At 40.0% G+C, this 13,854-nt stretch overlaps 1 protein-coding gene across 1 annotated transcript in view; it reads left to right on the plus strand.

The window, feature by feature from the left end:
- The first annotated feature begins 335 nt into the window (after nt 1–335).
- PHYHIPL (phytanoyl-CoA 2-hydroxylase interacting protein like) overlaps nt 336–13,854 on the plus strand; it is a 35,316-nt gene continuing 21,797 nt past the window's right edge. Inside the window, 1 exon segment of the mRNA XM_062580336.1 lies at nt 336–465. Within this exon segment, the coding sequence (XP_062436320.1) occupies nt 360–465 (106 nt within the window). The 5' untranslated portion in view covers nt 336–359.

The following is a 13,854-nucleotide window of genomic DNA, read 5'->3' on the forward strand; positions in this document are numbered from 1 at the left end:
CCGTTGGGCCGCGAGGGGCGGCGGCGGGGGCGCTCGGCGGGCGCGGTGCCGCTCGCCGCCGCCGTTACATAAGGGGAGGGGGGCGGGGAGCGGCCTGAGCCGCCGCTTTGACTCGGCGGCGGCGCGGCCCCTTTAAATGCGGAGCCTGGGGTGCGAGGAGCGCGCCTCTCTGCTGCCCCCTCCCCGCCTCACTGCGGTGACAAATCCGCTCCCCGCCCGCCCGCCTCCGCCGAGCCGAGCCGAGCCGAGCCGGACGGCGCCGCGCCGGGGAAGCGCTGCCGCGCGGCTCTGCACCGCCGCCCGCCGCGGAGCCGGCCAGCCGCAGCCGCAGCCGAGCCCCGGCCCCGGCGAGGGGCGCGATGGAGGCTCCGCGCCTGGCGCACACCATGAGCAGCCCCACCAGCCCCTGCGAGGAGGTGATCAAGAACCTGAGCCTGGAGGCGATTCAGCTCTGCGACCGGGACGGTAAGTCCGGGCTCGGCAGGCTAATCCCTGCAGACGCAAGATGCTGCAGCCGCTGCCCCCGGGGACGCTAATGCAGATTAATCCCGGCGGCGCACGGCCCTTTGTTGTCCCCGCGCCCCGCGGGCGCGGGTGTTCCCCCCCCTGCGGCCGCCGAGAACAAAAGCGAGCGAGACGCTTGCCCCGCGGCGCGGGGAAGGTCCCTCGCCTTGCCGGGCGCCTGCCGCGGCGAGCCCGCTGCACCGCCCTGGGGCGCGGTGCGTTTCGCGCGGGGAGAGGCAGGGAGGGCCGCTGGAGCAGGCTCCGCGGAGGGAGCCCGGGTCTGGGGGCGGGCAGCGGCCGCCGCGGCGTTGTCGGCAGCCGGGCCGCTGTGCGCGGCGCGGGGCGGCCGCGCGGCTTCAGCACCGCGGACAGCGGCGCGCGGGCGGCGGCCCCGCGGGCGCGGGCAGGCGGCGGCCGGCGCTGCCCGCCCGGGCGCAGTTGGCCCCGTCGGACAGACCAGGTTTAAAGTGCAGGTGCGGCCAGGGAGGGTTATCCGAGCTGCAGTAACTCGGCAGGTTTCAGGTTGTGACGGGGGGCGGTCGGAACAGGTAACGCGCGTAGAACAACGCGGAAGGCTGACGGCGGTCGGTGAGGGGAAGATCATTCGTGCACAAGAACGACTGGCTTCAAAAGGAAATAGCAGGCAAAACGGAAGACAGAAACTCACATTCAGAAAAACAAGGGATTGCTTTCTTGCTGGGTGGCACTGCATTTGTGTTTGTATACTGAGTTAGTCTCATCTTCCCGTTTGGCATTGACATATATATGTATACATATAAACTTCACACTTAATTATGCTATGTGGTTTGGGTGTGGAATGCATTGCCTTGTCAGCGCGCTAACGGACTGGGATATTATGTCAACGAATGGTACGACGGCATTAACAGAACCGTTTCCTTGACATAAATATATTTTTGGAATGTAACTGTTGTAAGGTGATGGTTATAGAACAAGTCAGTCCTGCCTTCTCAACCTTTTTTTCTTCTTTTTAACAAATTATTTGTGGTGAAATATTTCACAACAGATTGCTTACCTAAGTAAGACTTAATAACCTGAATGCTGAATTTTTGTAGACTCCTTTCTTTTTTCTTCTTCTTCTTCTTCTTTTTTTTTTTTTTTTTTTTTTTTTTTTTGAAATAGTCAAGAAATTGATAAGGCATTGAAAACTCTTTTCAGTAATTATTTTTACGACAGCATTAGAAATTCTTTGATTGTTGTAAGGTTTTTAAGGTTTGAGTTAAGGTAGCGTATGCACTTACATCCACTCATGCCTAACTCACTCCTGAGAAAAACTGCACTGTATTTATAGTAAAGGCTAGACCATTCTTTTGTTAAAATATTTTCTTATATGTGTTTCATTTTTTATTTGTACTACATAGAAATTAAAATAGATAAATCATGCAATCCTTAGTATTTGTCTGCCCCAAGTAATTCTAGTAATTCTATTCCACGCTAACTGCTGCAGATTTTTATTTTGGTTCAACATACTGTAAATAAGCACTGCTCAGTTTCTATGGAATAGTGTCAAACAGACAAGCAAATGGAGAAGCTTACCATTTTTAAATTAAATTCCCATATACTTAGTTGTCATTGTAAAACAACAGCTTTCTCTCCTTTGGATTAGGCTTTACAAACTAATTTTTGTGAACAGTAAGCCACTACCATACAAGTCATTGCTTCCTGCAAATATGTGACTGAATTTCTGGAAGAGGCACCTGTACAGGGTATATAAAATATGTAACTCTGTACCTAATTTGGCATAAAATGGCACTTGAGCATACTTCAGTATTTCCTACAGGTGGCACTTATGTATCAAAAAGCATGTTTTAATGGGAACCTAAAAACAAATAGGAAAGGATTTAGACATTAATCTTTCTAGGTAAGCATGTAAATGCAAGGTGGTTAGACCTCTAATTGCATATATGTGTTTAGTGCATTTATATTATAAATACTTATGATTTATTTCAGGGTATCTTACTTGTAAAAGATGTATTTCTTAAGGTGATTTTCTAGTGTCACTGATATCAATCAGAGTACTGTTATAAACATCAATATTTTACTTGTATTGAATTAAAAATACATTAAATTTTATTTTTTGAAAATGTCCTTTATCTCTAAGCGGTAATAGCTGTAAAGCCAACCAACCAAACAATAACATTACGTATCAAATAGTGATAAATTCTGAAGATAGTGCCGCAGTACAAACACAAGCAATAATGGAATATTTACTCAGATAACAGCGTATTTTTCTTGTTTTTTAAGGTTCTTGAAACATTTGTATTCAGAAAACTGAGTTATCCTCCTATAGTATAATACGTAGGAGCCAGAAATCCAAGAACTGGAGTGAGCAGTTAGTAATACTATAACATCATTTCATATCTATTTACTTTTTTTTCTTTTTTTCTCTTTTTTTTTCTTTTCTTTTTTCTTTTTTCTATTTTTTTTTTTTTTTTGCTATTATTGCCATCTCTCCTAATGAATCATACCCATTTAGGAAGCTTACAAATTTCAAGTAAAGAACAAATATATGCATTTCAGTGTGTTCTTTCTGTTTTTATAAATCAGCACTTGGTAGGATTTGGGTTAAAGCGAATGCAACATTATAAAGCCAATTATCAGCTCTGACTTTCAACATTCTCTGTTATTTACAGATGTGCCTTGCATTTTGTTACTATTTTAGGTGGGACTAGTAGCACAGCTTGATATTATCTTTTTTTCTGAGAGTGCCTATTGCATAACATAACATGTAGTTTGTTAAAATTTTGCTGAGTTTGCTTTGGGTATTGAAAATTCACTTTGTGTATAGTAAAAGTGTATTATATTATATCCCTGTGTGTAGTTTTTCTTTCGACATATTTGAACATTTGTAGTCATACTTCTGTGGACTTAGACCAGGAAAGAATGTTTAATTTGTATCAAAAATTGTGGTAATTTCTTTATAAAATGTGTATTAGCCCTACTCAGGGATTAAACCTGCAACAGGTGGTTGGCTCTTGTGCCACAAAGCAACAAGCCAATGCTATGAAAATATCTCTGACTTCAGAAAATTATAAGCCTTTGAGAAAATTGTGCTTTTCATGGACTTAGGGGACCAGACTTAGGTTTTATGCGTTGAATTTCCTGAAGCTGCACACTGTGGTTGTGCAGCACTCACCCTACAGATACTGCACTTGGGCTGCTAGCATCCTGCCTGTGTGAGAGCAGTGACGCTCTAGTCTGCTTTGTGTGCTTTCACAGTTGGCATAGACAGCAGGAAAGAGCAGGACAGCTATTAAAATGCAAAAAGGAGAAAAACAGGGCAAAATACCTTCAGTAAAGATGCTGGAACTAGGATTTGTAGAATAGGAAGACCTGGATTGAGGAGAGGGGCAAAAAAACTGGGCCAGAAGTCATGGGCCTGGAGCTAGAGGAGGCTAAGGCTGGCCAACCAAGAATGGGAGAGTTATATTCGATTGAGTTAGGACTAGATGGAATGAGAAGGCAGAGGTGGGCAAAATGACCTTCACTGAGACTAGAAAAAAAGGAGACGTGGGAGCAGAGGAGGTAATCCAAGTGCAGGTGGGATGCCTAGACAAATAAAACTGGGATAAAAAGTGAGGGGATGTTCACCTAGATTAGATGTTTTAGGTGAATGAGGGTGGAATTAGGATTGGGAGGCTGGGAAGGATAAACGTGGAGACCTGGCTGCAAAGAAGAGCCAGAATGTATGAGAATGTGAATAGGGGAACTGAGCAACTTTGAACACGGAGTTAGGAGTAAAGGAATTATTAGGATGTGCTAAGCAAAGAGGCTGGGATGGAGATAACCTTAGGAATGAAAAGCAGGATGTCTAAAGTGGGACTGGGAAGTAGAAGAAGGGGTGGGACAGGTATAAATTGAGGGAAAGGACAGAAGTGGCCGTGTTTTGGTGTGGCAAGCAGAAAAGTCGATGTATATCCATTTGTCCTATCTTCCAAGGACAGACAGGACCTTGAGATGCCTAGTGCTCCTCGTTCTTCCAACAAATCTCTTTGAAATCCCCTGGCAAAGTGTGACATCCCCTTTCAGTGCTCATCTGTTTGAAGGTTGGCAGTCTGGTACAGCTGATGGTTGCCTTAATAGCTCAAATGGTAGTATGTGTGCTCGTTGCTGTGCGCCTAACTGTTTTAGCATTGCTAGTTACCCTCATGAGGATTGATATGAAGCCATAGGTGGAATTTTTAATTTTTTTTCAGATGCCATTTTGTAAAACCTTGGAGATTGCAGGCATAAAATGGGTTCTTAGTGTTGCCAAGTTAAGCACTTAGAAGCTAGGAAATGATGAAAGTTTGGTCTTCTGTGCAGAAGTGGCATGGGGTTGGCATGTTTAATGTTGCACAGTGATTACTGCAGATGTTGAATGGCGTGTTGTAAACAGGTGGGGAAGAAAGGCCAGAAAGAGACCTGGTTCTGACCTGGAGTCTCTGCCAGACTTTGTGTGTGAAACTGAGCAAGACCCACCTGCTTTTCACAGGGGTTTATTAGTTACTGTGTTTCTCATTTTCTGGTTCTTTTGATCCTGGTTCCTTGGTATCAGGGTTTTGGCAGCTGAAGCTAACTTAAGTATGAGTGGGACTTTCAACATACAAAACATTACCTACTTCTAAATACTTGGAGAAAACAGATTTTTGACAATATTAAATAGACATGAGTGTTAATAACCATTTTTTAACTTTTCTGAGCCTCAGTTTTCTGTGCTTCAAATAGAAGTAATATTACTGCCTCCCCTCACAGAGATATTTTCAAAATGAACCAATGAATTGTTTGTTAAGCAGACTGGCAGAGTAGTAACCTGGAAAACCCATGAAATGCATGGAAAAAAAACATGATGAAATTCATAATTTTGTCTTCAGAACAGAACATGAGTAATGGATAGCAAATAAGTCCTGGGACTACACACACTGAACAATGGTGAAAAGCTGTTACAAGAAATACAGTTTATTATGCATGGACTACTCATTATGTATACTGAATGAGATAGAATGTGGTTGGAAAAATAGTATGTAATCATGCAATTAAAGACTATATCATAATCCAGACATACAAAGGGACCAATTTAAGGTTATTCAAGTATGCTTCATTCTGATATTTTCTAATTTTTTTAAGCCTTTCTCTGTATTCATTTCAAATATATGAAGATAGTATCTGGGTTTCAGGGTCAGAATCCAAACTGGTGTCTTCATCTGTTTCAGTTACATAAATCAAAATTCTCACCATCCAGACAGTTTAGTCTAACAAGTTTGTGTAAGTGTATTACATCACACAAGCCAAGATGTCATTTATGTCTTGTGTAAACCACTTACATATACACAGCTGTTAAAATAATAAAATTGTTATTAGGACCTGTGGCTTTACATGATTTTTCAGGATGTCTCATGTTCTTGTAACTGTTTCAGAAGTTTGCAATCACACTGGATTTATCAGAGTATTCTGACACATACTTCTAGAGTTTGTAGAAGGAAGATTTTATGGCCGTGTAATGTATCTCTTCTATTTGGAAGACAAACCTTGGATAAATTTTCTTAGTGTTTTTTTGGGTTTTTTTTTTTTTGTTTTTTGTTTTTTGTTTTGTTTTTTTTTAGGGAAGTTCTGGTCATAGGAATAAACGATCCTTCTTTCCATATCCGGTGTAACAGAGCAGTGCCCATAACTGCAATTTTTTGCAATGACACAAAATTCACACAGTTATTTCTTTCATCAAGTGTGAGTTTGAAGATTCAAACACACTCTCTTCAGAGTGCAAACTGAATTCTTTTTCTAGAGTTTGAGTGATGTAATGGCCAACTGAGAAATGCATTGCTTCCACGAAATTTTCTCTTAGTTGACTGAACTTCAAATTAGCAAAGTATTTTTTGTGACAAGCAGTAATGCAACTTCAGGTAGAACCTAAAATGTGTAATGGCTTTGCATGTGTTGCATGCAGTAAGTATTTTTCTTATTGTAGTATTAGCTTTCTATTCTTTCTAGAGACTAAGGTTTTTATATGTAATATCCTTCAATGTTAGGATATGGAAGAAATACTAAGTGGGACTAAAAAACTATTTTGAAGTCTACATAAATAATCTTCAGAACAGTGGAAAAGAAGAAAGCTAATTATTAGCTTATTCCTTTCACTTCATCTCACCATTGCTGGTATTTTTTCTCCCTTGTTTTATACCAGTAATATCTTTATGCCAGTAATAACTTGTGAGGCTTTGCTGCAAACTAACTATTCAACATTTCTGTGTCAGCAAATTTGGTCATTCCCATTCTTCTTCAGTGTTCTTTAATTTTTCAGTCATTTCCCATCTTTCTTACTTTTTCTTCTCGTCCCTTTAGAGGTTTATGGCACTCAGCTCTGTGTAATTCATTATTGACTGTTTTAACTGGCAAGTGACAAAGCTATATCTGATTAGCTATTTAAATCTTACTTGCTATTTCATTTTTGCCCCGATTGATTCTTTCTAAAACTTTTCTAGTTCCTCTGTAAAGCAACTGAAACACTTGATGTGTAATTATGCCAGATTCACATACAAAAGCACTGCTTTTTCCCAGTGTTGTAAGCAGATATTCATAAGTAGAAACTCAAATGTATAATATGTTTTTTGCAGTTAATTTCTATCCATTATTATAATTAGGGCATTTTGAACATTGCTGTCTCCTGTGTATGTCCCTTCTGCTTTGTGTGTTTGCTTCAGGTTATAGTTCCCAAATGTATTGTTTGTTTATTCTCTAATAGAATCCATTTTATCATTTTCTGTCTGTGTTTCTAAACTATCTTGCATTTGCAGCTCCTTCTATTTTAATGTTGTCTACAATACAGAAATGCGATCTCTTTTCTAGATCATTCATAAAAATGTTAATTTAGCCTGGAATTAGCCACAGGCTTTGTGGAAGCACAGTAGATACCTGAACTCCTTTGATGCTTTGCCATTTATCAGCCTGGTTTGTTTGTTGTCTCCCAGTCAAAAAATGAGAAGTTCCTAGTAAATGCAACGGCATGAGGAATCATTTAGAAAAGACAAACACTATTCCCTCCAGCACTGAGAAGCAAGAATGCCAAACAGCCCCCTCACTTAAAATTCATATATCATTGGTAATATCAAAGGCAAGAACTATTTTTCTCGAGCAAGAGTAGAGCCATTAATAACCTCTTCATCTGTTTTTCTTCCATCTTAATCTGGATGTAGCCATTTTCTTCTTAGGCCATTAATCTAATATCTTTGCCGCCTCTGGTAAATTGGGTTTTAAGTTAGCTTCTCTAGTTCACTAATTATCCTGCATTTATGTTGGTATAATCTAGATCAGAGACTGATCTATAGGACACTTTGGCTTTTAAAGCTTCTTTCTCACTGCTCCCTGGTCCCAGAGCCATAGCTTCTAGAACAAGCAGAATTTTGCTTTTGTTAGGTAACATGGAGGGAAGAAAAAAAAAAGTAGAGACGGGGCACTGCCTCAGGTTCTTCTTTAGACACCTCTAGTATTTCCTCATTCACTTTTGAATTGGTTTCAGTCAGACATCATTGTTTTAAATTGTCTCCAAAGGTTTGCCGTACCTATCTTCCTGACCTTGGGTTTTCCTTCTGGGATTTCTCCGCCTCATTAATTTTCTGTTTTTCTCTTCCCAAATCTAGAAAGTTCTCCTCCTTTACCCGTTCCTCGTGATTTCCTCCACCTTTTATTATGGCCTGTATTTAACAGATTTGGAGTTCCCAGCTTTCTGAATAAGGCAAGCTTTGGTTTTCTTTGTGCTGCGGGAGTAGTTCCAGTGTCTTTAACCACAGCTGAGGAGGTATTCTTTAGAAGCCCTTTCACTGTGGGCTTGCTTTTTCTAGTCCACTTTGTACAGAGGATATGTCTGCTGTGCTGCCAGCATGCTTGGCCTTTTGTGCTTCGTGCGATTTAGAAGGCTATATTTAATTCTGGCTGAACACAGCCCAGAATCATCCAGTAGATTTTCTTTTTGTCTTTTGAGAAAGGTTTGAAGTATTTCACTTACAGACCACTTTTTCCAAATAGAGACACGTCTGACAAAACAGCACTAACATTGTCATTGCATGATATACAATATCATGTAACAAAATCATGATGGACAATAACATGTAATATGTCTCTATTATCGAAAGGTATGAACAAATTAAGTGTTTATGATACTGAAACTAAGAAAGCTCTGCTCCAAGATCACTTTCTGTGGTTTCCATATGATGTTTTACTACACACTGAAGCATCCTTTATTTGACCTTGGAAATGTTTCTTTTAGGCCTGTAGGTTTGGTTAGAATGCATTGTAGTCTGTATAGCTGAGTCAATTTTCACTCAGTAGTTGAATCATTAATCAATTTTAGTTTATTGTTTTCACAGAGTGTTCTTGTTTTATTTATGCTTGAATGAGTAAGCTGTTCTGAATGGATGTTTTCAAAAACAATGATTAGCTATACTGTTTTTGTAACCTACCCACAGTCTCTCTGAGCCTTGACGGTTTTGGCTACTGCCAGAAAGCGGAAACCTTAAAACTAGTGCAGCCTTACTCTTTTGTTTCTGCAGAATGATAGAAGGTAAGCAGTATGAGAATTGCACTCTCTTAATTTTCAGTACAGATCGGCATCTGGAGTTTAGTTATCCAGTACAGTTAAGTCAGATAGAGCTGGCAGCAATAGGAGTGGAAGCGTGGTTTCAGGAATTCCCGCGTTAAGCTTTGTATATCAATGCACTCTAGTTGAGAGAATTCTGCAGTTTGCAATTGTCAGAGATGTTGCATAAATTTATTCCTTGAGCTATTCGGTTGACTTCAATAAGACATTTTGTACAATAAATTTACATTCATAACGACATACATGATCAAGATCTTGCAGCTACCATAGTTTCCTGTCTTTTGTTGTGTATGTTCAATCTTAGCTTTATACAAATGTATCTCTAATGCAGAATTTCTCTCCTGAAATTGCTATTTGTCTGGATTTTGTCTATCCTTGGTTTTGGGCTAGAAATACATTTTTAGAGGATTATTCTCATTTTTATCTTTCTCTTTATGTGTGCTCGTAGTTGAAGACATATGGACATCAAAATCAGCAGGATAAAAACACATTAGAAAGTTGCCTCAATCTTGGACAAACATAAGTACTAGTGTATGTGCATCAGTGGAGTAATTCATGCTGTGTCTTTGGTCCTTTATTAGTTTGTTTCATCTAATTTATCTAAAGGAAAATTATACATGAGCCTATAGAGAGTGGAGGATAAAATTAAGAACAGCGTGTGTGGCAGATTGTATTTTGTTGCTAATAAGGTGCATCTGATAACATAAAGTAAATATTGAAAATGCACTTACACTTTTATGATGGAATTTATGTCAGTAATTTAATATTAAAGCGCACTAGTAAACATATGGCTTTCTGAGTGTCAATATTTCTGACAGAGTTTTAGCTTTTAAACTTACAGTGTAATTTCGAGACTTGTCTGCGATCATAGTAATTGGAAATCCCCAAACCTATCTGTTCAGTGGATTCATTACTTCAAAGAGAAGCTCTGGCCTGCCTGTGTGATACAGTCTGGAATTTTAGCCAGAGCCTTGTGTGTTCTGATGAGACAGCCACCATTTCACCCTTCATGGCGGGACAGATTTGAACAGTAGGACTTCACACACAGGCAATAAGTTTCTCAGGTTTGTTGCAGGTCAGGAAAAATTTGTCTGTATATTGCTTCCTGTACCCCACTAGAGGGGGGCACCTGAAACTGAATACATTGCCTTGCTTTCTCTGTGGAACTGCTTTGTGCCACCTGTTGCAACTTCAGGGCTTAAAAGGTTGTTCTCCAGATGTCTGAATATAGCAACATTTCTAGAATATGAGAGTGTAATTTCAAGTTTTGTGATGCATCAAATAGCCAGGGTCCCCAAACATGACCTCTGCAGTAGAAACATGTCCAGTCCTTTGTGCTTCCTCATAACTGTATAGGTGCAAGGAAGACACAATCAGGCCCTGTGTGTGAAAAATAAAATACTTACTCTGCTCCTTCTATTTTTGTATATTCTGTAAATATTCAGGTGGTTGCTGGGTTGTTTCCTTGAGCAAACCAGCAGTTACCTGGCCAGACTCTCTGGGTGAGGCTGTTAGCCTTAACGCAAGTATGCAGTGCTTGAGATGGAAGCAGTAAGGCAATGCAGTGAACCTAAATCCTTCAGTTTATCTTAGTAGGCTTGTTATATTTAGTTCACATAGTAGAGGGTGTGAGTTGGAAAGTATTACTTAGGATGCTTCTAAATCCAAAACATGTAAGATGGATCTAAATAAGAGTTATTTTTAACTAACATCTCCAAGCGACTTGGTCAGCTTAATGAATTTGTAATAGGTTGTGCAGCTATTCCACTTTAGGCCAATAATTCAATTTTGTCTTAGCAGGAGAGTGACCAATAACCTGTTACCATCCAATGGCTGTTTGATAGCTTAGGTGGTAAGACTACGGAAGACTTCATAAAGGGATCTGTTTAAAACATCCAGCTGAGCTGTGCTTTCTGAAAAATAATTCTGTGAGTGTTGGAGCTATTGAGGACAGTGGATTTTCAGTGGATTTGAATCTGATGGTTCAGAGTTGTTACAGATTATTTTTAAATTTACTTATATTATTTTTAAATTTACTTATGCCCAGACTTCATTTTGAGTTTTGTCCCTTTCATAAGACATCAGAGAATCTACGTGTGAGCTCTGTTACAAATGCCACCATGGCAGTAAAAAAGTCTGCTGGAGCGAAGACTTTCAATAAACCTACAGAATTTGTATAGTGTATCATCTTTGAGTCGGGGTGAATTCCAGCATGGTGAAAACTCTGTGACCTTTACATTTTCTAACCTCTATTAAAAGCTTATGCTCATATGTTTGCCTTCCCTGTGATAGGAAGTACCTAACATGACCCCCTCTCTTTTCTTCATGTCTGCCTACTTTAAAGAAACTGGTAGCAACCTTAATTATCTACAAGCGCTCTACTCCTGTCAGACGTTCAGAAGTTATTAACAGTGAACCAACGGACAGAACCACATCTGGTTTGTCTATATTGGATTGCCTTGGGAAACAGCTGAAAATGAAACAAAACAGAACAGCTCCAACTCCTGCCAAAAAAGCCCTCAAAACCCATGTCCATCATTTGTCAAGGACTGAGAGAAACTCTGAAACCTGCATAAGAATGAAGTTAAAAAAAGAAGAAAAAAGTACAAGTTAGTTATATAGTAGAATTTCTGCAAATACTGAGATTATGTAATATATTTGAAATTGCTGTTAAAAAGCACAGACTGGTGTAAAACAGACCCAAATCCTATTCCTTACAAGAAATAGTGTGCGAAGGCATACAGTAACTACTTGCGCAGTGAAGTGAAGAAATGCTCATTCATGCTGCAGACTGCCAGTATATCCAGTGAGTTACAATAGCCCACTCATGCTGAGCACCCTACTTTCTCAAGAAAAATGCTTAGTAAAATTGTATTCCCCAGCCTTGATTTCTCCCTGCTGTCCTTCAAGTAACAAATTCTGCCATTCTCCGTGGGCTTCGTTTCACTTGAAAGAAAAGTGGGTCTTAAATCAAAATCCTTGTGGGACCAAGGCAGTCGTAGTTTTCAGACAAGCTGGCAGGTCAAATTAAAGCTCATGTGAATACCAGGCTGCCCCTTCACGAGATTTGAACTCATGTTACTTAACTAGAGATAGATAACACATTTTTAGTTTTGGTTAATACACAGCTGCGATAAATGGCATGCCTGGCTGCTTATCCAATAAGAATGAGGCAAACTAGTATGAGTGTTAGGTTTTTACTAATAATTAAAAGAAAAGAGGACTCTCTCTCTTGTTCAGTGATGTATTAAAACACAAATCGTGTCCAAAAGGCTGCTCTCTTCTGTATACACAGTAAATATTAAAAGCAATAAAAAATTAAGGACAATGCTTTGCCCTGAGTTACACTGTGTTAGATGAAGATCATTGAACCGGTTAGGCCAGTGACCTAGACCAGTGTAACCTGGATAGGAATCTGGCCCCAAGCAACTTATGCAGGGTCTTATAGTCAGTGCCTTCATCTATAAGGTCAGTTTTCTTCCGTTGTTAATCTTGGAGACATGGAGAAATCCACAGTCTCACAGGCAGCAGTACTTGCTTGTGATAACAAGAAAAAAACTTTATGCTATAAAAATGCTATAGATCTCTTTGTGCTCCAAAATCTCCCCTTTAATAATCAACAGGGTGGAAGGCTGCACGCAGAAAAATGCCACTCTCTGTTTTCCAGCAGGGCTGTACCGAACTCCTTTAGTACTGTGATACAATCCTTCCAAATATACACCACAGAATGAGTCTGAGTGTAGTCTGACGTATGGCCATACAGAATTTCATAAGGGTCCATAGATACCCAACAATGCAAACTTCTCTTGCTAAATAAATAAAAAAAAAAAGAAGTACATGTGATAAATCGAACTGATTTTATAGTAGTATTTCTGATGCAGTTGTTAGCTTTCAAAATCTGGAATTTCCTTATAACTGTCTATATGCATTATACTCAAATTCTAGTATATGTAAGTGGCTGTATCATTCATTTTATTTCTTCAATCACATTTAAAGCAAGTTAGAAGATTGCTTGCAGCTTTTCACTTCCTTTATTACCTTGTTTCCTTTTCAGCAGCTAAAATATACTCATTTTAATTAACATTTGTTTTTAAAATGCATCTTGCAGTCAACACATGCTGAGAAGAGCCACTTACCACCATGTACTGTAAGCTTGCTGGGCTGAGCAAAATGGGAGCATTACTTTAATTAGCAGTAAATACTGTGTTGGCTTAATGTTTTCAGTCTACTATAATATCCTTTTTGATTTCAACAGGGTGGAATTGCACTAGCCTTGCTCTGATGGTTGGGGGTATAGTGTGCCAGTAAGTGATGTAATGCAGATGTGGCCGTTCTTACCACATGGTATTTCTCATTCCACCAAAAGTTCCACAGAAGCTTATTTTGCATCGAAATGATAAAGCACAGTAAAAAATAAAAGTGCTTCTTTAGTATAAGCAGCCTAAGAGAACTTTACTGGGAATAGTATATTGGTATAAATCTTTTTGTGTAGACAGGTCACTCACCAGGCAGGGTGAAGAGATGGAGCAAGATGCTCATGGTTAGTGTTGCTTGCCCTCATCACAGCTCATTGGCCAAGTCATTTTACTCATTTTTGGCACTCATGGGTTGTAAAAGTAGATCCCACCATGTCTCCTCAGCTCTTTACCATGAAGATTTGCAAGGAATAGTCCTTAAAGCATGGTACAGGTCAGTAGATCTGCAGATCTTGGAGGAAGGGGATGATAGCATGTCAATTTAATATTTTAGGCTGGTTCTTTTCT

The sequence above is a fragment of the Rhea pennata genome, chromosome 7 (genome assembly GCF_028389875.1).
Source record: "Rhea pennata isolate bPtePen1 chromosome 7, bPtePen1.pri, whole genome shotgun sequence".
Classification (NCBI taxonomy): domain Eukaryota; kingdom Metazoa; phylum Chordata; class Aves; order Rheiformes; family Rheidae; genus Rhea; species Rhea pennata.